The following is a 23,505-nucleotide window of genomic DNA, read 5'->3' as shown; positions in this document are numbered from 1 at the left end:
AAGATGATATTACCATAATCTCTCTCGATTCACTTCCCTCAACCTGGTATCAGTGATACGAATGCGTCAATGTTTCCTCTTTGAATGCGTACACACAGTCAGTAACCCAACCTTATTGGATGCATAATTAAGAGTGTATGTTTCTTTTTGTAAAGCACTATTGACGACACTGTGTCTACCACAAGTCAGGGGACAACTGTACAGACAGACAGACGGACAGACGGACAGACGGACAGACGGACAGACAGACAGACAGACAGACAGACAGACAGACAGACAGACAGACAGACAGACAGACAGACAGACAGACAGACAGACAGACAGACAGACAGACAGACAGACAGACAGACAGACAGACAGACAGACAGACAGACAGACAGACAGACAGACAGACAGACGGACGATACATATAGATGGCGGGACCTACTCTCCTGCAGCGCGGCAGCCAGCCACACGGCGGCCTGTGGGACCTCCTCGGCGTGGGGCTGCACCCGTATGCGGGACTCCAGCTGGGACACGTCCATCTTCCAGTGGAGCGCGATGGTCTCTGCGTAGATCCCCAGCTTCTCCTCCAGGCTGGAGACGATCTGCTGGTCTCGGCTCATCAGGCTCTCTGGGGAAACACGTTTTAATAAGAATAAGAATGTTGTAACGCACAAAGTAGCAAGGTGAGAGTATGGGGTCGATGTTTGTCAGGGTGGGCTTTGTAGCTGAATGACGATGCCAGGGGGTCTTCTCCTAAGAAGTCACCTTGCAGTTTGTGGATCTTTTGAATGCGGGCCTCGGCCGCTCGCTTGTCGTCCTCTGATTCGCTGGTGTAGTCGTCCTCTTCCTCTGGACAGCTGGAAAGATAGAGCGACAGACAATCAGCTGAAAGCAGACCAAACGCTAGACACAGTCCAAACAGACGGACAGACAGAGAGTAAACTCCGACAGACAGACAAAGCGATTGACAGGGAGTCCAAACAGACGGACAGACAGACAGTAAAATCAGAAAGACAGACCAAGCGATAGACAGACCGAGATCTGGTTCAGACTTGGATGACTACTCAGTGTAACATTTTTGCTACACACGACTCCTCAGCCTGTCGGCTTCTGCGGTTGAAGTAGTCTTTCCCGGGTGCTCACCTCTCCACGGCCTCGCGGATCAGCCTCATCCAGGCGTTGCGTTCGTCCTTGGAGGCGGCGTGGACCTCGTACATCTCGGGGCCGGCGGCCGATGCGCTGATCAGGAACATGCCCCGCTCCTCGTTGGCCACCTCCCGCACGATCAGCTTCTGCAGCGAGATCACCGAGGGCTTCTGGTCCTGAGGGTCAGGGGTCGGGCAGGGGTCAGGGGGTCAGGGGGTCAGGGGGTCAAGGCTCAGAGGTTTGTTTGTTCATGAAAGATAAGGCTGGTACCCCTCTTACGCACTTATTGTATGTTGTGTGTTATCTTTTGTGCATCTTATCCTAGCTATCTTTGTTGTATACGGGGAATGGGTTAACCTTACAATTGTAAGTGCTTCTGACTTGTTTCTATGAATATCTTTAATGTTCTTCTGACAAATGTACTTACTGTAAGGCGCTTTTGATAAAAGTGTCTGCTAAAAGCTGTAAATGTAAATGTAATGGATAACTGGGTGATGATCAACCCATTATAACTTTTCATCCTGGCTTTGATCAAACATCTGTTACCAACATCATTGCTACAAAATCACTTTGGTGTGCTGTTTCTGCCTCAGAGCATTTTGAAAGACCACGCCCGCCACAATTGTTAACCATAGCAGAATAGCCCTTTGGTCTGTGTGATAAGATATTTAATAAAGGACTTGTAGAAATTAACAAACCCCTCATTGACCGACGGATATTGACTAAAAATTACCAAAGTTCCATACTGCCATTATTGTTCGGGAGGCTCATGCTTAATGCTCTTCGGTAGAATCGGTACAAGGAAGTAAATTTGATGTTTTGGTGAAGCCAGGAGAGACGCTTGGGATGGGTTGATAACCAAGACCGGTATTTTCTTTTTAAACAAGCACTCTAGTGGGAGTGGCTCAACTGTTGTGCCATCAGCATTTTTGTCTAATACACAGTGTTGGGTTCTTTGTTCAAGAAGGACCTTATCTGCAAGTACAGCAGGCTAGCCTGGCTATTGCCAGACCAAGCTCAATCGTAGATTGCACGTTGGTCTGGGGAAGCTGCTGTCATTTTCTTCAGCACAAGAGGCGTGATCAATGGGCCTAGTTCAAATGACTCTGTACGCAATTGGCTGCTTGACGTCGCTTCCCTGTCTTCATTGTGTTAAACCAGCCAATAGCGCACCAGGGGGAAAAGCCAGCATGGTGAATGACTCCTGCAAAAACGTATCAAAACTAGAAAGAAATGTATTCCAGATCCTTTGCAGGGCGAACTCAAATCGCCGGCAGAATGGGCGGACCTACCCAGTCTAATAGCAGGCTTGAATTTGAAGCTATTACACTAGCTAGCTTATTGGTTTGTGTGAGCAAACAGGTTAAAATCAGATTATTATTATTACTTATTATTTTTTTGTTATTTTAAACTGTTTCATTATTTGACGTATGCATACAGAATAAATGCATTTAATAGTATACTGGTAAGTCTTACTTAGCCACCTGCAATATCTGCTGCTATATACATATATAAACTAACAAACTACGAACCACAGCAGCAAACACATATTTCTGGTCCTTCTCCTGCAGGAAGATGAGCGTGTCTGCGAGGAGAAGCGCCATCACATCTGCGGAAGAAATGACAAAAAAGATCCTTATTCAGAATTACATATTATTATCATGGAGATTAAACCTTTTAGAGAAAAACTACAGTGGAGTAGAAATGTGAAGAATGCTCCGTTGAAGAGCATTGGGTGGTCCTACCTTTGAGACGCCCGGTGGCGGTCTTCCACAGCAGCAGCCCCTGGTGCTTGAGGACCTGGCCCGGGCGCATCATGTCCTGCTTGCGGAAGATGTGGCCGTTCTTCAGCTTGGCCGAACTGCGGCTCTCCGTGCGGGTCCACACTTCCTGTAGCCTCTGAACCCGCTCGTACTCGCTGACGCGGAGGTCCACGGCGGCGATGACCTCGCGGATCTGAGCCAGGGCCTTCAGCAGGTCTGCGTGTTCCTGGGTGGCCTCTGGGGTCAACGTTACAGACGTAGGAATAGATCTTAGCTTGTACGGAAGAAATGCAGTGGAAACCTGAGTCAGCAATGATATCACAATTTCTACAAATTAGTTTGTTTAGTACTTGAATACGGTTTGTATCAATTCTCCTTCCAACCTCCAATTGAGCGGAGTTGTGTAAGAATGCATTTGTAACCGACACTGTGGCCAAGATGTGTTTTATCAATCACTAGGCCAGTTTAGACTGGGAGAACCCCTTTTGGTTTCATTGTTTGCTTCAGTATAACACACTTCAATAGTTTAGACAAGGAAAAAAAGCATTTGGTTTCATAGTTTGCTTTCTTATATCACAACTCAATGGTTTAGAATAGGGAACCTCTTTTGGTTTCAAGTTTGCTTCCTTATAACCAGTGGTGTAGTCTACGTGATACGCAGGTATACGCCGTATACCCACTAGGAACGCACCAGGATTTGCGTATACCCACTTAAAAATGTGCACGGATACGTATCAATCGTCTTGTGACAGATCTTTCACTTCTGTGTTTATTTTTCGCAAATACCGGTTAGGTATAACTGCAATAAAATACTTTTAGCAGGGGAAGTTATCTCCTACATTCACCATTCATAAAATTCCCCCTGCGCGCTAGGGCTCTGCCATGTCTCTGTTACGAAGCGCGTAGCTGCTCCTGCATCTCTGCACGTTAGTTGGCGGGCCGAGCCCCTCCTTCTCGCGTGTGTGTGCGCGTGTGTGTGCGCGTGTGTGTGTGCGTGTCCACTCCAGTCCTCCCATATTATGTGTAAACCACATAACAAGTAGTCAACAGAAGACAATGTTTTAATCCCACTTTATATCTCCTTGTTACTTTTAGATGAGGACCCCTGGCCAGCCTTTCAGACTGGGTGTCAGGCTAGGGAATTTAAAAACAGGCATCCTTGGTTAGAGTGGAGGGAAAAAAAGTTAGGTAAATGTCAGCCAACATACAGTTGGTATACACAATTGAAATTCATAATGTTAATCACTATGCAAATGAGAGTATAGCTAATTCATGGTCATTTTTAAGGTGCAGTAATTTCACACTTTTACACAATTCAATTACTGTATGGTATGTTAGATAACAACAGTAAGAGCTCAATTGAGCAATTGAAAGAGTGAAACATTAGTCTCCTGTCATCTCCTTCTCATGCACTGGTTAGCCATGGTTGTAAACAGTTCATTAAATTATTTTGAGTAGATTTTGTCCTTGTTTAGCATGTGCTATTGCTACTATAGATATACAAAGGACAACTTGTAATTTTTGTGTTCTGTTTGTTCATACTGTTATTAAAACTGATAAACCTACTCAGCTTTCCATGATTGTTGATAATCGTTATACTCTTAAATCAGCGGGTTGTAGACCCCTCCGTTGGTGAGTGTGGTGCGACACCCCATAAGCGCCACACACGTACATGTACCGGTGGGACGGGTTTGTACGAGGCTGGGAGGGAATCATCACAGTATACCCACTACAATAAAATAGACTACACCACTGCTTATAACACACCTCAATAGTTTACACCAGGAAAACCTCTTTTGGTTTCAGTTTTGCTTCCTTATCATGCCTGTTTGTGTGGAAAATGTCTCAGTGAAGATGCTTGTTATATGCTGCCGGTGTGTCCTCCCAGTATCATGCTCCATTAAACCAAATACTGTTCTGTCAAGAACTTTCCTACAAGAAATCCTTTTGTCCTCACTGACCTTGCGTGTATTTCAGAATCCTCTCCAGCAGCACGGGGTACTTAGTGATCCTTTGGGTCACCAGCAAGATGCATTCTGGGATCTCCCTCCGCCTCACCAGAGAGTTGTTGCTTTGTTGCTTCAATAAATGCAGATATTAATCAGTGATATCATTTCCTGGCGTTAAAGACAACCTTTAAGAGCACTTTATTTGGATAGGTATTCCAATAATTAGTCTGTTACCTTAACAAAGGTCTGGAATCTCTTGTTGTTCTGCTGCAGCTCCTTGAAGAAGCTGACGGCGTCGTTGTGGTGGCTGCAGAACTCCCCATAGACCTGCTTCATCCTCTCTGCATTCTCCTCTGTGAACTGGAGCAACGTAAACTATCGTTAAAAATGTGGCAAGCCATATCAACATATATCTTCCCCCACCCCTATCAAACCCTAATTTACTAACCTGCACTAATAATGGACTAATAAGCAAGAGAAGGTTTTTTTCAGGTTACTCGCTGATTATATGCTTTGATTGGTCCCAGTCTCACTCGTAGCCTCACTCGTAGCCTCCATTGTAGTTCACTCGTAAACCTCCCTTGCTACCTCACTTGTAACCTCACTTGTAGCCTCACTTGTAGCCTCACTCGCAATGTCACTAGTAACCTCACTCTTAGCCTCATTTCTAGCCTCTGTTGTAGCCTGACTTGTAGCCTGAATCGTAGCCTCCCTCCTAGCGTCACTTTGGATAAAAGCATCTGCTAATGCCTGCTAGAGTCCCTGTAGAAGGCCTCACCTGGTGCAGAAGGAGGTCCCCTATCTGCTTGATGAGGTAGCTGTCTTGCTCGGGCGCGGCGGCGGCGGAGCTGTGGCATCGCTCCCTCATGGAGCAGAAGAAGGCGTGGTGCAGGGCGAGCAGCTGGTCCAGGACGGGGAACAGCCGGTCCTGGGCCTCGGCGTCCAGCTGGACCTCCTCCCGCACGCCGCGCCGGAACACCTCCGCCATGATGTGCAGCGTCTGCAGGTGGTGGACCTCCGTCTGCATCAGCTCTGAGAGGGCAGAGACAGACGACATGAAGGACAGGGTGACTGAGGGCTTTAGGGTATGATGCTCAACAGTTATGCATGTTCATTCAAAAGTCAACTTAAAACCTATCTCTTCAGGACCACCTACAACATTTGACAAATCATCCTCCGCCATCTTCCACCCTCTCCCGCTCTCTTATTGTGTTGCCTATTGTTGTGGTGTTGTTTATTTTTTTCTTTTGTTTGAGTGTCTGTACTGTCTATATGTATTCCTTTCTTATTTGGAAAGTGTCTTTGAGTATTTAGAAAAGCGCTATAAAAAACTGATCATTAGTATTATTATTATTATGCAGCGGAGCCGCAGCCACCGATACGTGTCCTATTCTAGCCACGCACAGTGCTGTGCTCACCAGACACCAGACAATCATGGACAAATTTTCCGCACCTGTTGTCATATCTATTTATTCCCTCTCCTCCCCTCACTCCCTGCTGTATCTTCACAAATGTTTTTCTGGTTGAATATTGCCGGAATGTGGTTCCATAGTTTTTTGTAGTGTTTTTGAGACGAGTTTCTTATCTTTTGTTTTACAAACGAATCACTGCCTGCTCCCTCTTCCTTCCTCACTTCGATCTACACCTGACCCAGACCGTAACACTCAACGTGCTATTAGTGTGTAGCTTTCCCCTCTCTCCTGTACGCTCTTAATGTTATGGTTATGAGCTTATGTTATGCTGTGCTCTTAACATTACACTTAATGTTTTAGTGTGTTTTAATGGGATTCTTTACAGACTTATGAAGATATACTGACTTTAATGCTGTTGTTTAAGCAGTTTTTCTCTATGTAAAGTGTCTTAGTGCTGCAAAAAAAAATACATTTACATGTTACGTATGTGCCATCGCCATCAATACGATATTATTATTATCTTTACTATGGAAATTACATGACACACAAACCCGGGCGTTTGGAGTGTAAAGCTGTGTCTTCTAGTAAGAACACTACTGAGTAAGCTGATCCTGTTCCTTTCCTCACCATAGATGACGTCCTGTCTCTTGACCTCCTGCTTGTCCTGCTTCTTGCAGAACTTGTGCTCCACGTTGAGGCTCCACGACTCTGCCTCAAACTCCACCGCGCCGGCCGTGAGGTCGCTGCCCACCAACGAGTCCACGCAGTCTGGAAAGGGAGAGGTACGACACCATGAGATAAGATATATGACGTCTCACCCTTCAGAATTTATATTTATATCTACAGTCGGATAGCAGGCGAGCTCAATGCTGGGTGAACGGGGTTGTCCACTTTCTTTTTGTTTTCGACCAATCGTGTTGCTGGAGGCAGAGATTTGTGAACGTTATTAGTGAACACAAACTCGGTCAGCCGTAGTTCACTGTAGAAATTGTGTCTGTAAAGGTTTCAAATCCACACTGTGTGTGGACACTGTGCCAGTCACCACAGTGACAGGCCACTGTGGTAATAAAATTATTAAAATCCCCTTCGTTAAGCTTCATCCACTCGCAATAATGCGTTTTCCTCAGTAAATATCACCGCAACTAAACCTGAAACATCGAGAAGGACTTCTGGATCCCAGGTGAATCAGTATGTGAGAAGACACTCTGTGAGAAGAACAAAGGTTTCCTGGACCTTACCTTCTCCGATGGAGGAGTCTGTGGAAGTGGAAGAGGCTGCGGTTTGAGGGAGCTCATCCGATTGGCTGAAAATCCTCCAGCTGTCGGTCTCTGGCTCGGAACTTTCACTCTGCCTAATATGCAAGAAAATAGACATCATACATAAACCCAATATAGGAAAAATCGAAATGATGTTAAAACCTGCAGTCTACCAGGCATCCTTGGGAGAGGAACCTAACCTGCTCATTAATGACATGATTGTTCAACAAATCCCAGTAAATCTCTTTGGATGATAGCGACTGTTAAATTACATAGTAAATAGTCAAACAAATACCATAAAATCCCTCATTGATCGTGTCTCTAACAGGCTTTGAGGGTTTCTCTGACCTGTCGCTTGTGTTGGAGAAGCTCCCAGAGTGCGGGTTGAAGAGCAGGGCTCCCTCCCTCCTCTCCTTGGGGCTGCTGACCGGTAAGGACATGGTGTTGGGGTGAACGCACAGAGGGGGGCCGTCCCTTAGGGTAAAATCTGGAAGACAGGGAGCAGGGGGAGGCAACACATGATTACGTTTGTATAGCCTATTTTGTGGCCCTTATTAATCTGGATGGAGCTTCAGAAATTCAAATATTATGCTCAATTTCAATGGTAATATGATATATGCAAATGTATTAACATGCAAGAGATTATGTAAATATATTAGAATAATATGGCAGAAAATGGTTCCTTACTTTGCCTGTGAAGTGGTGAAACAAGTTAAAGATTTACAGGAAAACTAGCCACTCCGTTTGCCGACACAAAAATGATTCATAGGTGGTTGGCCACATTCAACACATAACACCTACAACGCTGATGACCTTTGAACTTGCTTTTAGACTCACTTTGTGGAAGAGAGGCTGTTCTGTTCTTCACCATGGAAACGGCATACTTATCCTGAGGCTTCTGGGTAATATGAAGGAGAGGTTGGTGAGAGGCTGACTGTATGAGCAGGAGACTTAAGCCAAACACTGTGAAAGCCTCAATGATATTGATCATACCTTCAAACATGGAGGGACAGAGTCCTTACAGCCTTTGTGGACCATGGACATGCACCCTAAAGGAGAAAAGTGAGCGTTAAGACCTTATTGTACATGTTCTTTAAGGGTAGCTTGAAACCCTTGGTGTCATTTCTGAGAGGTTGTGTATGTCGATGAAGACTGGGACCTACTGGAGCAATGCAGAAGGTCCCGTCCAGAGGCAGGCTTTTCACAGATCAGACACACGGTGGGTCCCAGGCAGGAACCAGTGGCAAACTGGTGTCCATTTAGCTGTCTCTCCTTGGCCTCTCTGTCCTTGGCCTTCCCCTTGAAAGGCCAAACAAGAGACACATACAGTGAGTAGAGAAGGCACACCCAAAATCTTAAACATGCACAGCTGTAAGGAAACATCCAAAATATGATAAATTATATATGAAGTACGATATTCATAATATTATTGGTTTCGTTGACGACTGGTCAGAGTCTATCGGAAGAGACTGTGTCCATCTCTAAAACCCTACCAACACCCACTATGAATACCTTAAATGCAAATATTCAGTGTGTCAATCTTGTCGTAATGTAAGGCGCTGTCTGTACATAAGTTAAGATCTAGAAACAAATATAATAGTTCAGATTGGACTCCTCTAAGGTGGAGGGTACCTTGCTCTTGTTGCGTGTGCTGGTCATCCGGTTCTTCAGGAAGCTGAAGGTCCGGATCACTTTGTACTTGTCCGAGTCCGACTTGGACGGGATGTTGTACTTATCAAACTCTTCCTCTTCGATTCTGCCCACATGTGAAGGGAAACGATAACCATGAGAACCTTAAATAAATGATCCATCCTTCACATGATTCAAACCGGACAACACAAAGTCCAGGGCGATTGGATAGAAGATGGTTGGTTAGTTGACCCGACGACGACTTGCACGGTTAAAATGTCAACACACAGTATCTGTAAAAGGACAGGTTACGGTACCAGGTGTCACAGAGACTTGTACATTGGTTAATACTCATCACACACAGTCATTGTGTTAGCCACCGACATAATGAAAGTGCATCCAGTGAATGTGGAACCTGTGGTCGGAAAGAACAAGCACGGGCTCCTTAGAGTCTGACCCCTGTGGCGTCAATGTGTAGTTAGTAACGACAAGAGACAGGAATACATGCAAACCAGAAGGTCATGGGAGTTTCTTTACACAACATTAGAGACGGCTGTTAATTCCTCATTTAGGACATTAGCCACGAAGCTGAAAGGGATGAGGAGACGAAGAGAGAGGGCGATGTGTAGATCGGTTGCAACAGGCAAGACCCTCAATGTGTGGTTTAGTGATGGGATGGTGGTTAAGGGAGGCTGTTAGCCAGGTGAAGCCACATACTCTTTAAGAAACTCAGATAAAGTGAGATGTTGAAGGGACTCTGACAGCCCCGTGACGCCTTCATCGTCGGCCGACTGGGCCCGTCTACGTAACCTGACCTCCCTGTGGGAATCACACGTGCACATAAAACACACACACACACACATGGAGAAAACACGGTGACACTGCAGGTGGCGAAAGGGATACAACAACCAAAATGGAGGCAGGATTAGGGTTTGGTTTGAGTGTTTGGTTTTGCGGGTTAGGGTTTGGTTTAGTTTGAGGTTTGAGGTTTTAGTTTCAGGGTTAGGGTTAAATTAGGATTAGGGTTGGGTTGGATGATTAGAGTTTTATTTGAGGTTTTATTTTAGGGTTGAGGTTAAGTTTGAGGGTTTAGTTATGGCCTTTCGGGTTAGGTTAGAGTTTGGTTTTATGATTTGGTTTTAGTGTTTATTGTAGGTTTTAGGATAAGGGTTTGGTTTCAGATTCGGTGAATCTTTAACAATTTAGGAATGGATCTCTTATTGATTTAAAGGTGCAGTGTGTAGAATTAAGTGGCATCCAGCACAACAGATTTGGCACGAATAAATAATAAGTATGTTTAATTAGTGTATACACCGATTGAGTAAGAATGGTTATGTTTCGTTTCCTTAGAATGAGCCCTTTATATCTACATAGAGGTGCATGGTCCTCTTCAAAAGAGCTTGCCATTATGCACCGCCATGTTTCTACAGTAGCCCAGAATGGACATTAGGCTCTAGAGAGGACGTGTATTTATAAATGCTACTACAATCCGAAACAATGAACAATCATAATCGCTATCTCAGTTTTAGGTTATTACCAATAGTTTTACAAACTGAGTATCTAAATAAAATATATAAATCTCTCAAGGAACCTCTTTTTTGGTAGCTGTCGTAGACAATGATATCATCTTGGAACAGTACAGGCCATCATAGCTTCTCCTAAATCGATGGAAAGGTAGAGGTTATGGGGGGTATTCAGTTGGTAGCAATCTGCAACCTCACCACTAGATGCCGCTAAACCACACACTGCCCCTTTAAGGCGCAGGCAAAGGTAAATACTTGATTGTTTTTATCTTCATGACATTTTTAGAAGAGTAACACTACTGAAACTAGGGTGAGGTCAATACACATGTAATAACAATAAATAATCCAAATAACTTCAACAATTTTGGGTGACCTTAAGCGTCCCAAAAGTGTAAAAGAAAACGCAGAAAGACTGGACAATGAAGACAGCATGAGGGGGCACTAGAGGGCGCCACAGAGCTACAGCGCAGTCTAAGAGCAACAGCAGCACGTTAAAGCACCAGGCAGTTGGAATGGTCCCCTGAAGCCAGGATACTGTACACCAGGAAGAGGAAAGATTAACTGGCTCCTTTCAATACAAGGTAACATTGTCTAGGGATGACAATGAGGGGTTTTATAACATTTAAGTTCATGATACCATATCACATCATCGTTACCATGGTAAGCACAGAACAAACGGTCTTGCTGGACTGGAATAACTGGAGCCAGGTTATAGAAAAGCAAACTGCATAAGATTAATGATGCTAGTTCATTGATAAGATTAATAAAGATTAATAACACGATAAACTACATTATATAAACATTGTCATAAAATGCAGATAATGGCAACCTATCTCTGTCTCAATTCTGTGCATTTGTACTAAATGAATGTACCCTGACATTGTTTTTGATGATGGTCACTGGTCTTATATTATGATAGATTATGAATATCTTGCATACCTCTTCCTCTTGATCTACAGTAGGAAAACAATGACCTTATATACACTTGATTAATACCACACCATATCACCTTATATCCTAAAACCTCATAGATCTTAAATTATCGCATCATTATTGTAAATAATTCAGTTGTGGAATAAAGCCTGAACACTCATCACATGCTTAACACAAAGGTTTATAAAATATCCCATTTCAAAAGTGTTATAAGAGATAAGAATTTTACCTTTTTTCATGGGTCAGCTCTGATTGGCTGGTGGCTCTCTGCTCTGGAATACAAAATGAAGACATTTGAGGTCAAACCAACTAACTTAAAGAGGGGCTCAGCAAATCCATGTGGATTATATGAATGCATATCGGACAACCAATACCAAGGAGCGAGTGAATATCAACAAACATTCATCCTCTGATGTCCTATTGATAATATTCATCGTGTAAATCAATGTTGTTAGTTAGGAATTCAGCTATTAATCATAATGTTATTTTCCTTGGTCAGCGTATGGTTCTGTGTGTGTGTGTGTGTGTGTGTGTGTGTGTGTGTGTGTGTGTGTGTGTGTGTGTGTGTGTGTGTGTGTGTGTGTGTGTGCGTGCTTGTGTGTGTCCATCCACCATTCAAACGTTGTCTGGTCCGGTTCAAAGAAAGGACAGCCTTGCCAACGAGCAGTTTTCCAGACCGAACACAGAGCATAAGGCAGGTAGTCATAGAGACAGGAGCCTCCCACCGTCCACCAACCATCACCCAGATACGGCTCCTTGAGCACTGACTGTTTTGCAATGACTTGAATAAGACTACCATGCCAGAGCTGCCTTACACCTCCAACAGCTTTTATGAGTTGTATTGTTATCTATGAAATTCACAGTTTGTTTCGTAAAACTTACCAAACAGTAAATATCATAAATAACACCAAAAGTGATCTAAGCCCACAAGTGTTTCTTTAGCCATCTAGAGAAACACCAGTTTCAAATCATCCGTCTGAGGTCATGTGCTCAACTTTGCAGACGAAAGACAGACAAGGGGCCAGAGATAGCTTCACAGCAGCGGCGACCGGCCAGAGTTCCCAAGAGATCTTAGTAGAGGACGGCCCGCCTGCTACCAGACACCTGGCCTCAGTCTGCAGGAGGTCGGCCCTCAAGGAGCCAGCCTCCTGGGCCTTAAGTCCAGCAGGCTCACCAGACTTATTACAGGACAGCCACAGTCAACAGAAACTAGTTTTAATAACATGCATATGCACGCACAGACGTAGAAATACATACACATACACACACACACACACAGACACACACACACACACACACACGTACACACATACAAACACACACACACACACACATATACACGTACACACACATACACACAAACAGATACGTACATGGACACACAACAAGAACATCCACACCCAAACCCACACCCAGACAGCCATGCACACACACACACACACACACACACACACACACACACACACACACACACACACACACACACACACACACACACACACACACACACACACACACACACACACACACGTGAATGCACAAGGACAAACACACAAGCACGTCATGGCGAAAACCACAACTCATTCCTGTTCACCAAGCTATGACAAACATGCACACAAAGAGGAATAATTACAAACGCACATGAATGAGGTCAGCAATGCAACTCATGCAGTACTGAGAGAAAACAGGAGGAGGATATAAGGAAAACAAAGTACTTACTACCGGGGTGAAGCAGATACAGAGATTTAGACAGAGAGAGGGCTTGGAGGAGAGATCGGCTGTAGCTGAAGTTGTGGAACACACCATCTACAGGGCAAAGTTCACAGAGGGCTGCTCACACACAGAACCACTGTAGAGGGGTAAGCATGTACAATCAACTCTGAGTGCCGACACAACACCACCGCATGCCATCAGCCTATTGCCTTAGTTTAGCTATCAATTAGTACAGGGGTAGGGGACGGCAGTTAAGGGAGAACTAGTACAAACACAACATTAGTGGTACATACATCTGAGGAGTTGGTTGTACTATACTGTACAGGTCTATGGACAGTTTCTAGTGTTAGAAATCAAACAAAGACAAACAAGAGGGCCTCAATCCCATTGGTGACGCGCATGCTAACGCTGAACAAACAACGCCCAGGCCTTGTGGGTTCCCTGTCGGTAGTACTGCTCTGCTGGTGGTCGAGGTCCCTGCTCACTAACCAGGGCTGGAGATGGGAGGGGGGCTGTCCCGGGACACCCCAGGGGGCCTCTGGCTGAGCTTAGAGGAGGAGTAGGAGTAGGAGCGCAGGCGGACCCCCTGGTCACACGACTCCTAAACGAAGAATACAGTCAGGTACACACAAATGTGTGTTTTACTGCAGTGTAGTAGACATGTATCAGTAACACTTTATAATAAGGTGCCATAATAAATAGCAAACTAGTCATGACCCAACCCTTTGTTATCATTTGTTAATTGTTACTAAAATATCTATTTGGTACAAGTTAATACTTTTTTCATCATTAATTAAATATTAGTTATTTGCAAAACCCTAACACATGACCCTAACCCTAACCCTAACACACGGCCCTAACCCTAACACACGACCCTAACCCTAACCCTAACCAGCGACGCTCTGTGGTCAGTGAAAAAAAATGATTAACAAATAGATATTTTAGTAACAATTAACAAATATTAGCAAAGGGTTAGGTAATGACTAGTTTGCTATTTATTATGGCACCTTATTATAAAGTGTTATGTATTCCTCTATCCTTGTTGGTCCACTTCATATCGTAACGTAATGGCATATCCCTTTCTTCTGTTGTTTTTATTTTATATATATTAAAATGGGATTGTGGTTAGAAAATCCTATCTAGGGATAGTTATTGCAAATGAGCTTAAACTACGAATACCACAATGCAATTATCAAATGACAAATTTCATAATGTGTCGGTGTGTCTGATTTGTCCATATACCAATAAACCTTACTTACTAAATAACTAGCTGTCAATTGTGTGTGGTACGAACAATATGTGTACTTATCTAACTTGGGGTCACCTGATATGAATGTGGGGTCGCAGGAGATTGCTGACCTAGATATTTGATGTTCTATTTTAACAAACGTTTTACAAATATAGACGTCCTTTGAGGGATACCATTACGTTTACCAGGTCATTGATAATAGTAGCAGATGTTGATTGGATCAAAACCATTTGCGTGGAAGCAGATGCACATAAGTGAGAGTTGGGGGTGAAAACATTTACAGAGCTGGTAAAAATGGGATCACAGGACAGAGAAGGGCTGGGAACCACTGACCTATATGGTGGGTTAGGAACCTTAACTCATCTCAAAGTATCTAAGTAAATCTTAACTACTACTACGCTACAACACGTTCTTTCCGATGTCTGGCATGAGGGAGTTCTGCAGGAGGCTCACCTGTGCGGGCGTGGCCTCACACACGGAGGAGGCCGACTTGGTGCGAGTGCAGGTGAGTTCGGGGGAGGGGTCGAAGGTGTCCATGGCGTCAGTGTCGCCCGGCCCGTTCTGGACGGCCGACCCCAGGTCCGAGAAGGGCGGCTGGGGCCCGGCGGTGCCGTCCTCCTCACTGTCCAGCTCCAGGGCCACCAGACTGGGACTGCAGAAGAGGAGAGAATGGGACGGGAAAGGGTGTTAAAGCCAAGAGAGCGAGAGAGACACAGGCACCAATAGCACTGATTTTAGCTTTCACTTTGTGTTTTGTTAGATTTTCCTATTTCCGTTGACATTAACATATCCAAGCGACAGTTTCAAACTGTTTTTGCATACCGTTGTTAATCATTACTTTTCCTTTGTGTGTGTGTGTTTGTGTGCGTGTGCGTGTGGGTGTGTGTGAGTGCAGTTAAACATTAATACAAGATCTACAAAAAGTAAACAACAGTGATTCATGTAAATAAAAGTAAATAAACAAAACTGAAGGGTTGGGGAGGTATACATTTTCTTCTAATCAATATATATAATAACACATATATAATAAAAAATGGGTCTTTCCGTTGTAAATCGTCTATAAATGCCATGGCCGTGCTTGGACTGGCCATACGCTTCGCCAACGGTGCACCACGGCGTCTAGAAATAAAGACTTTCACTTTTACTTTGTCAATGAAGTACAGGTTCTACCTGAGATCCTCAACCTCCAGAGTCGGACTCTCCTTCCGGTTCGGCAGATTCTCCGGCGTGGGACGGTCTGATCCGCCTGGAAAGAGTTCCCCGGAGAGAGGGAGTACAGAGGGGGCAAGAGGGCGAGCGAGCGGTGGCGGTGGTGGTGCGGAGGTATGCGAACGGTCCTCGGCCTGAAGGGGCTGGTGTGTGGGTGAGGGGGTGTCTGTCGAGCACGGGGCCACCTTCGGGTGCTCCTGGTCCTGCGCGCTGAAGTCGGCCCCTGAGCTGTCGGTGGTCACCCCTCCGATGTGCTGTCTGGCATGCTGCTCGGTCAAACTCTGAGGAAACGAGAGGAGGAAGCGATAACACTCGTGTTAAGCGGTAACACGCATTCACACGTCCCAGAGGAGATGGTTTGATGTACAGGGTTCTGTTGGAGGTCCGTACCGGATGGGTGTTTTCTGTAGCCAGGACGTTAGTCCCGTCCAGGGGTACAGGATGGACGCAGAGAGCAGACAGATCCTGGGCTCTATTGGACTGTACAGGATCCTCTTTGGCGACTGTTGAGATAACCATTGGGAATGTGCATGTGCGTTCAGTTTAATGTTTTTACTACTGTTTATTAGAATTTGGCACACGCTAACCGGCAGATCTGTGCGCAAAGAGACCCAGATCATCAGCCCGACTAGAATGTCCCAGACTTATTTACCATCCATTTTATTCGTCCATACACACATCCGCTGCTTAAAGATCTAAACAACAACAAGGCCATCCTTAACTCAAACCAGCACAGATCCAAAAATGCACTAACACACACATACACGCACGCACGCCACACACACGCCACGCACGCACGCACGCACGCATGCACACACGCACACGCACACACACGCACACACACAGATAAAATAATATGCTACTGGTTTAATTATAAGAGAAAACCCCTAACCATCAAGAGAGCAGTATTAACCAAATATCTCCCAGCAGATACTTGGAAGGACCACAAAACCAACTAACAAAAATGCCTGCTGGGAAAACAGAACAAGCCATGCAAATGAAGGACAATTGCATCACGGAGAAATGATCTAATGCTGAATGAAAACATATGGTTTCGTGTCTCTCAATAAAAGCCTCATGCGTCACCCTTTCAAAGGCTTCACATTGTTTGGACCGAACATGAACATGGGATTTAATGTTCAATCATTAAAAGGTCAAAGGGTTTTGGGGTTTATGACCGGCTGCCAAGGCCCTATTCGCAGTGTCCACAGGGCTGATAAAAAGAGAGTGTAGCCTGCCACTGTCGGCTGTTTCCTGGTTCCCTGGCCTTTTCCAGGCAGGCTTTCATGTCTGAGTGAGCCATGTCAAAGATAATGGGAAGGAAATCCCGGACAGGACAGAGGCATTTCCTCCCTCTGCTGTGCTCAGGCACAGATCCTGAACTCTTTCCAAAGTAAAACAAGTCTATCCATGTTTTCCATTTTTCCCGCATGTGAGTCTGGGGCCGACGCCCGTTATGAATCACCGCTCCAAGGAACCCCGACCCTCAAACAACTTATTTCAGATGAAAAGTGCTGCAGTTGGTAACCTTGTAGGGCTATGGATTGATCCTGGTGCAAGTCTCGACTTAAATGCACAATGCTTTAGAAACAGAGGATAAGATATAAATCTGGACTCAAACTGACCTCTATGGGTTAAACAGATGCTATTATATTGGTTACCTGGGGTGTTAAGGGGTTACTGGGTAACAATCAGACGTTCAGACTTTACCTCCCCTAATCCGGTTCTAGTGAGTTACCACATGTCTTACTAGTAACAACTAGGGCCCGACCGATTCATCGGCCTGCCGATTTAATCGGCCGATTATAGCCTTTTTGAAAATATCAACATCTGCCAAAAAGACGCTGATTACAACCGATTATTATTATTTATTTTTTTTAGAAATGTTATTGCGCTTAGTATCCTGCAGATTGCGCTTATACTCGCCTTGCTAACTAACAACTTTAGCTGGAGTAAAAAAGAGGAGATTGAATTTTACCATGAAAGCACGCTTGCTCAGGCAGCTGCGCGCTCACCTCACCAATGTACACAAGACGCGTTGTTTGAGCATGTTGTGCCTGTTTTTCTTTGGGTCCCAGGCCATGTTAATTTGTTATACTGTACACTCTAACGGTTAGACCATACTGCTCAGCACACAAGTGTTAGTCACTGCTCACGAGCGCAGCACATTGGGAGTTAGTTATTTATTTTACATTTTACATTACACTCATTTTTGACTGTAAATGTATTCTAAAACACTCAAAGGTTCTGCATTCAATTCACATATTCGTCAAAAGTGTTTAAAGTATATTTAAGGTATCAAAAACTACGTTTTATATGCTTTTTTTGTTTTGTTTTTAATCGGCCGATTAAATCGTAACGGTAATTTTTCTCTGAAAATAATCGGCATCGGCATCGGCACTCAAAAATCAATATCGGCCGGGCCCTAGTAACAACACATTATATGTGTTATTACAATCGATTTGCGTGTGTACCTTATTGTTTCCTGCACACAAACCATCCCTGACAATGAGGCTATTGTCTGTCGATGAAAACAGTGACCCAGACCAGACTAAATAAAAAAAACTAAACAACCTACACCGCTCTGAGCGACGCTGACCTTGGGGGGGGCTGGGACCTCAATGAAACTATTCAGCTGGGCACTGCCACTGTGCCCATGAGCAATAACGAACACGACTAGCTAGTGGGTGAGAAATCCCCCACTAGCTAGTTGGGGATGAATACATGTGTTGTCTCACACACACATAAACACACACACACACACACACACACACACACACACACACACACACACACACACACACACACACACACACACACACACACACACACACACACACACACACACACACACACACACACATATCCCCCACACACTCACACACAGACATACTCTCATACACAGAAACAGACCCCCACACACAGGAACAACCATTTATAAAGTTAAGTACAAGTTATTTATTACCCATGCTGTACCCATAATCCAGAATAGAGTTACTATTCATTATACCATTGCAGCCCAATGCACTTCAATGTCCCATTACCCAATCCCATATGTTTACACTGATTGGTGGATTCCATTTACAAATCACAAGTGCCTGGGACTGAGAAAGTGTGTGTGTGTGTGTGTGTGTGTGTGTGTGTGTGTGTGTGTGTGTGTGTGTGTGTGTGTGTGTGTGTGTGTGTGTGTGTGTGTGTGTGTGTGTGTGTGTGTGTGTGTGTGTGTGTGTGTGTATGCTTGTGTGTGTATGCTCATGTGTGTGTGTGTGTGTGTGTGTGTGTGTGTGTGTGTGTGTGTGTGTGTGTGTGTGTGTGTGTGTGTGTGTGTGTGTGTGTGTGTGTGTGTATGCTCATGTGTGTGTGTGTGTGTGTGTGTGTGTGTGTGTGTGTGTGTGTGTGTGTGTGTGTGTGTGTGTGTGTGTGTGTGTGTGTGTGTGTGTGTGTGTGTGTCACACTGTAAACCAAGGATCTCTTAGATCAGCCTTTATAAGCCAATGAAGTTCCAGCTTGTTAACATTCTTCCTCTCACTACGATTAGGCAGGTTCACTGTCCATCCAAGTGAACATTGGGGAGGGACTGGGCATTGCATTAGCAGCTGGTTGTGGTGGATGAGGTGGTAGTGATGGTGGGTGTGGGTGGTGTTGGAGATGTAGGTGGAGGAGGTGGAGATGGGTGTGGTTGGTGGTGGTGGTGGTGTCATTTAAGGAGGTGGTTTGGGTGATGGTGGTGGTGATGGTGGGTGTGGGTGTGGGTGGTGGAGATTGTGATGTAGGTGGCTGTGGGTGGTGATAGTGGGTGGTGGTAGTAGTAGTGGTGGTGGTGGTATGGGGGTGGTGGTGGTAGTGGGATGGGGGGGGTGGTGGGTGAACTCAGACAATATTGTGGTGGGACTAGCCTGTCCCCATTCCTGTCTTTGTCTAAGTGACAGGACAGATTCCTGTGCTCTCGCACTGAGTCACTGCAGACAGGCAAGTGGGCAACCATGTCCCCTAAAGGCACCGCGAGCACAACACAGACATGAGAAGAGGGGTCTGCTGCTGCTGCTCTAAAAGTGTTGTGTTAATAATACAAACACATTTCATTTATATAGCACCTTTCAGTGTCATTACTACTGGTGCTTAGCAGTGCATCAAAATAATAAAAGATTGATTCCGATTTGAAGCACATGCACACACGTGCACAAACACGTGCACACAAACACACACACACACACACGCACACACAATTAATAAATCTGTCACTCAAAGAGAACAGCTTGTGGACTATAAAAACAAAAATGTGTTTGTTATGTGCTTGTTATTGTGCGTCAATCAAGCTACATCAGGTTTACAGCACATGTAAAAAGAACAGGTTTCCTTCCTTCAAAACCCTTTGTGACATGTTTTGAAGGCTCTCCACACCCAGCTAATCCAAAACGAAACAAACATGTCTGGTCAGTCACGCAGAGGGAGGGAGCATGATCAATGAATGGAGACATGCTGTTATTGTTGTTGTTGAGGTTACACTGAGGTTACATTAAAAAATATATACATTTCTTTCATTAATATTAAATCCCTTCATCGAGCGTGGTCTAGAGATAGACAGATTCCCGGCGGAGAGGCAGACAGTCAGATGGGCAAACAGACAGAACAATCAACAGACAGGCAGAGGCACAAAGACATAGCGATCAACAGACAGACAGATAGACAGAGCGAACCACAGACAGACAGACAGACAGACAGACAGACAGACAGACAGACAGACAGACAGAGAGGTAGAGAGACAGATAGACAGACAGACCGATCAACAGACAGACAGGCAGACAGACAGACCAATCCACAGACAAACAGACAGATCAACCGACAGACAGGTAGACGGACAGACCTGGTAGCAGGGAGTGGTCTTCTGTGTCCTGCTCATCGTCCAGGCAGAGAACGAGCGGTTCGGTGAACACCTGTTAGATGAAACCAACACAGAGGGATAAGCCGCACTGAGTCCCTGGTTGACTTTAACACTGTCCTACACAAGCCAAAGCCCAGAGCCGTAAACAAAACAAAACCGACAAATGCAAATTCAAACTACTAGCACCACACACACACACACACACACACACACATACACACACGTGAATATGCCTGCACAACATGCGTTCACTCACCCTCTCGCCCGGGGGCTGCTGCTCCACGACTGACTCCGTGCAAAGGTCTGCAGGAAATAAAGATCACATTTATCCAAGGGTGTGACTTCCTGTCAAACATACAACATATCGGTCGCTCTGGACCTCAGCGGGTGTAATGATTAAGGCTGGACTGCGTTCCTCGACTGGAGAATCCCAGCAGAGAAAAGGAAGGCTGCCCAGGTCTGGGACTATGGGAAGAGCTCCGACCCCCTAGTGGGCTCGGGTTTGGGGGTGGGGATGGGAGTGGGGGTGGTGATGTTATTTGTGGAGGATTAAGCATCAGATGGGTTGAGGTCAATACAGAGGTGGGGTTATAAACTTCCTGCTTTGGTCTACAAGTCGATATGTGCCTGCCGTCTCCATAACAACCATAAACACCCTATCAGAGATTAAGTGGCAGAGACAGGCGTGTGCTTGTGTGTATGTGTGTGTGTGTGTGTGTGTGTGTGTGTGTGTGTGTGTGTGTGTGTGTGTGTGTGTGTGTGTGTGTGTGTGTGTGTGTGTGTGTGTGTGTGTGTGTGTGTGTGTGTGTGTGTGTGTGTGTTTCCATACATGCTTATTCTTCAGAAAAGGGCGTGGAGGGTGGGTTTATTTTGTGTGTGTGTGTGTGTAGCTAGCGTGTGTATGTGAATCTGTGCGTGTTGCTCTTGTGCATGTGCATATGTGTGTTTGCACATATGGGCATGCATGTATGTGTTTGTACGGTATGTGTTTGCACGCAGGTGCATGAAGTTGTGTGTGTCTACGTGTTTATGTGTCTGTGCAAATGTATGTCTTTCTCTGTGTGTGTGTGTGTGTGTGTGAGCTTGTGTGTGTGTGTGTGTGTGTGTGTGTGTGTGTGTGTGTGTGTGTGTGTGTGTGTGTGTGTGTGTGTGTGTGTGTGTGTGTGTGTGTGTGTGTGTGTGTGTGTGTGTGTGTGTGTGTGTGTGTGTGTGTGTGTATGTGTGTGTCCGTGTGTCTGTGTGGCTGTGTGTGTGTGTGTGTGTGTATAAGCGTCCTTGTGTGTGTATGTGCGTGTCTGTTGCGTCCCTGTGTGTGTGCGTGTGTCTGCATGTGTGGATGTAGGGAGGAGACCAGGGGGGGTGTTAAACAAACAATGTGTGTGTGTGTGTGTGAAGGCTGTGTGATGTCCCTGGGTGCATAGGGTGGCGTGCCGGTAGGAACAACACGGTGGAGCCCGGTGGTTAGAGACACGGTGCGGAGACTCTGGATCAACAATGGGCAGTTCCCTTCACCACTTCACTATAAACCCTTAGATTATAAATACTGGCAGATTGGCAAGTGTCCAGTTTTTAATTTTTTGCTATTTATTTGCGAATAAATAGCAACTATAGAACAACTATCTGTCTATCTGTATAAACAAAAGCACTTTGAATAACCACCGTGTCTTATACTGTCCTATACTAGAAAAAATGTAATACTTTGCCGATTAACACTTTTACGTAACACATTTCAAAAAAGATGCAGAAACACTGCAAGGGCTCAGACCAAAATCCACGTGGTTTGACCTCACCTCCATCACTCTGGTCCATCCGCTTTTTGCCGCGGGTCACATCAGGGTCTCTGAGTGATGCGATCTGTAACACAGAATAGAGTAATCCTCTCCATCATTCGTTCATCTCGTAATGGCCCGCATCACGTCCACCTCCTCCTCAGAGATGAAGGATGTATGCTACATCCTAATACTGGCTTTTCCGACGACAACACTACCAGTACGCTCTCCTTGGAAATGTCTGCTCCGGGCCGGAGCGTTTGTTTCTGCTTGGCCCTGTGTGTTATGCTCCACTAGTCTCCCAGTAGTTTGGGCCTGTGTTATGGTTCACTAGTCTCCCAGTAGTTTGGGCCTGTGTGTTATGGTTCACTAGTCTCCCAGTAGTTTGGGCCAGTGTGTTATGATTCACTAGTCTCCCAGTAGTTTGGGCCTGTGTTATGATTCACTAGTCTCCCAGTAGTTTGGGCCTGTGTTATGATTCACTGGTCTCCCAGTAGTTTGGGCCTGTGTTAGGACTCACTAGTCTCCCAGTAGTTTGGGCCTGTGTGTTATGATTCACTGGTCTCCCAGTAGTTTGGGCCTGTGTTAGGACTCACTAGTCTCCCAGTAGCTTGGGCCAGTGTGTTATGATTCACTGGTCTCCCAGTAGTTTGCCAGATACGAAATAAGTTGTCAGCAAACCCAGCGTGGTGCAGCCATGGAAGCAAGCAAACAACCTGGATCCATTGAGATTGTAATAGACTCTACCCAAACAAAAACGTAAAAAAGGGTTTGATAAAGCTCTGTGAGGGTGCACAGAGGAAGCTAGCTCACCGCTCGGACGACGCCGGGGTCTTTGAGTTTGCCTCTGAGGGCGGTGATGATGTCATGAGGGCAGGGTCCAGGGGCGCGGGGTGCCGAGAGGACCAGCTGGTCGGTCCCAGGGTGGAACCTCAGGACCCCGGAGCTGTCTGACCACAGGCAGTGCCCCCCCACAACACGGCCACCCACTGGGAACGGCGGGCTAAATACCAAAACAAATAGGAATATGATTAAAATCTAGATTGGAGACCCAGCATTGTGCCCCCACACACAATTGAATGTGCAA

General features: G+C 45.4%; 1 protein-coding gene across 1 annotated transcript in view; it reads right to left on the bottom strand.

Moving 5' to 3' along the window:
• The window catches only part of arhgef28a (Rho guanine nucleotide exchange factor (GEF) 28a), a 37,585-nt gene that overhangs the window by 11,427 nt on the left and 2,653 nt on the right, over positions 1-23,505 (bottom strand). The window contains exons 3-28 of the mRNA XM_056587855.1: positions 23,232-23,421; positions 22,440-22,503; positions 20,906-20,952; positions 20,632-20,701; positions 16,158-16,270; positions 15,729-16,048; positions 15,012-15,210; positions 13,799-13,910; positions 13,316-13,402; positions 11,826-11,868; positions 9,858-9,959; positions 9,144-9,267; positions 8,675-8,810; positions 8,505-8,560; positions 8,349-8,409; positions 7,860-7,998; positions 7,494-7,606; positions 6,883-7,023; positions 5,622-5,875; positions 5,078-5,203; positions 4,856-4,973; positions 2,877-3,131; positions 2,664-2,740; positions 1,129-1,307; positions 751-842; positions 428-613 (exon numbers count right to left, since the gene is read on the bottom strand). Of these exons, the coding sequence (XP_056443830.1) occupies positions 428-613; positions 751-842; positions 1,129-1,307; positions 2,664-2,740; positions 2,877-3,131; positions 4,856-4,973; positions 5,078-5,203; positions 5,622-5,875; positions 6,883-7,023; positions 7,494-7,606; positions 7,860-7,998; positions 8,349-8,409; positions 8,505-8,560; positions 8,675-8,810; positions 9,144-9,267; positions 9,858-9,959; positions 11,826-11,868; positions 13,316-13,402; positions 13,799-13,910; positions 15,012-15,210; positions 15,729-16,048; positions 16,158-16,270; positions 20,632-20,701; positions 20,906-20,952; positions 22,440-22,503; positions 23,232-23,421 (3,404 nt within the window). The remainder of the gene's footprint in view (positions 1-427; positions 614-750; positions 843-1,128; positions 1,308-2,663; positions 2,741-2,876; positions 3,132-4,855; positions 4,974-5,077; positions 5,204-5,621; positions 5,876-6,882; positions 7,024-7,493; positions 7,607-7,859; positions 7,999-8,348; positions 8,410-8,504; positions 8,561-8,674; positions 8,811-9,143; positions 9,268-9,857; positions 9,960-11,825; positions 11,869-13,315; positions 13,403-13,798; positions 13,911-15,011; positions 15,211-15,728; positions 16,049-16,157; positions 16,271-20,631; positions 20,702-20,905; positions 20,953-22,439; positions 22,504-23,231; positions 23,422-23,505) is intronic.

This window comes from Gadus chalcogrammus, chromosome 4, assembly GCF_026213295.1.
Source record: "Gadus chalcogrammus isolate NIFS_2021 chromosome 4, NIFS_Gcha_1.0, whole genome shotgun sequence".
NCBI lineage: Eukaryota > Metazoa > Chordata > Actinopteri > Gadiformes > Gadidae > Gadus > Gadus chalcogrammus.
The sequence above is the reverse complement of the archived record's forward strand: the minus strand, read 5'-3'. Positions and strand labels throughout refer to the sequence as shown.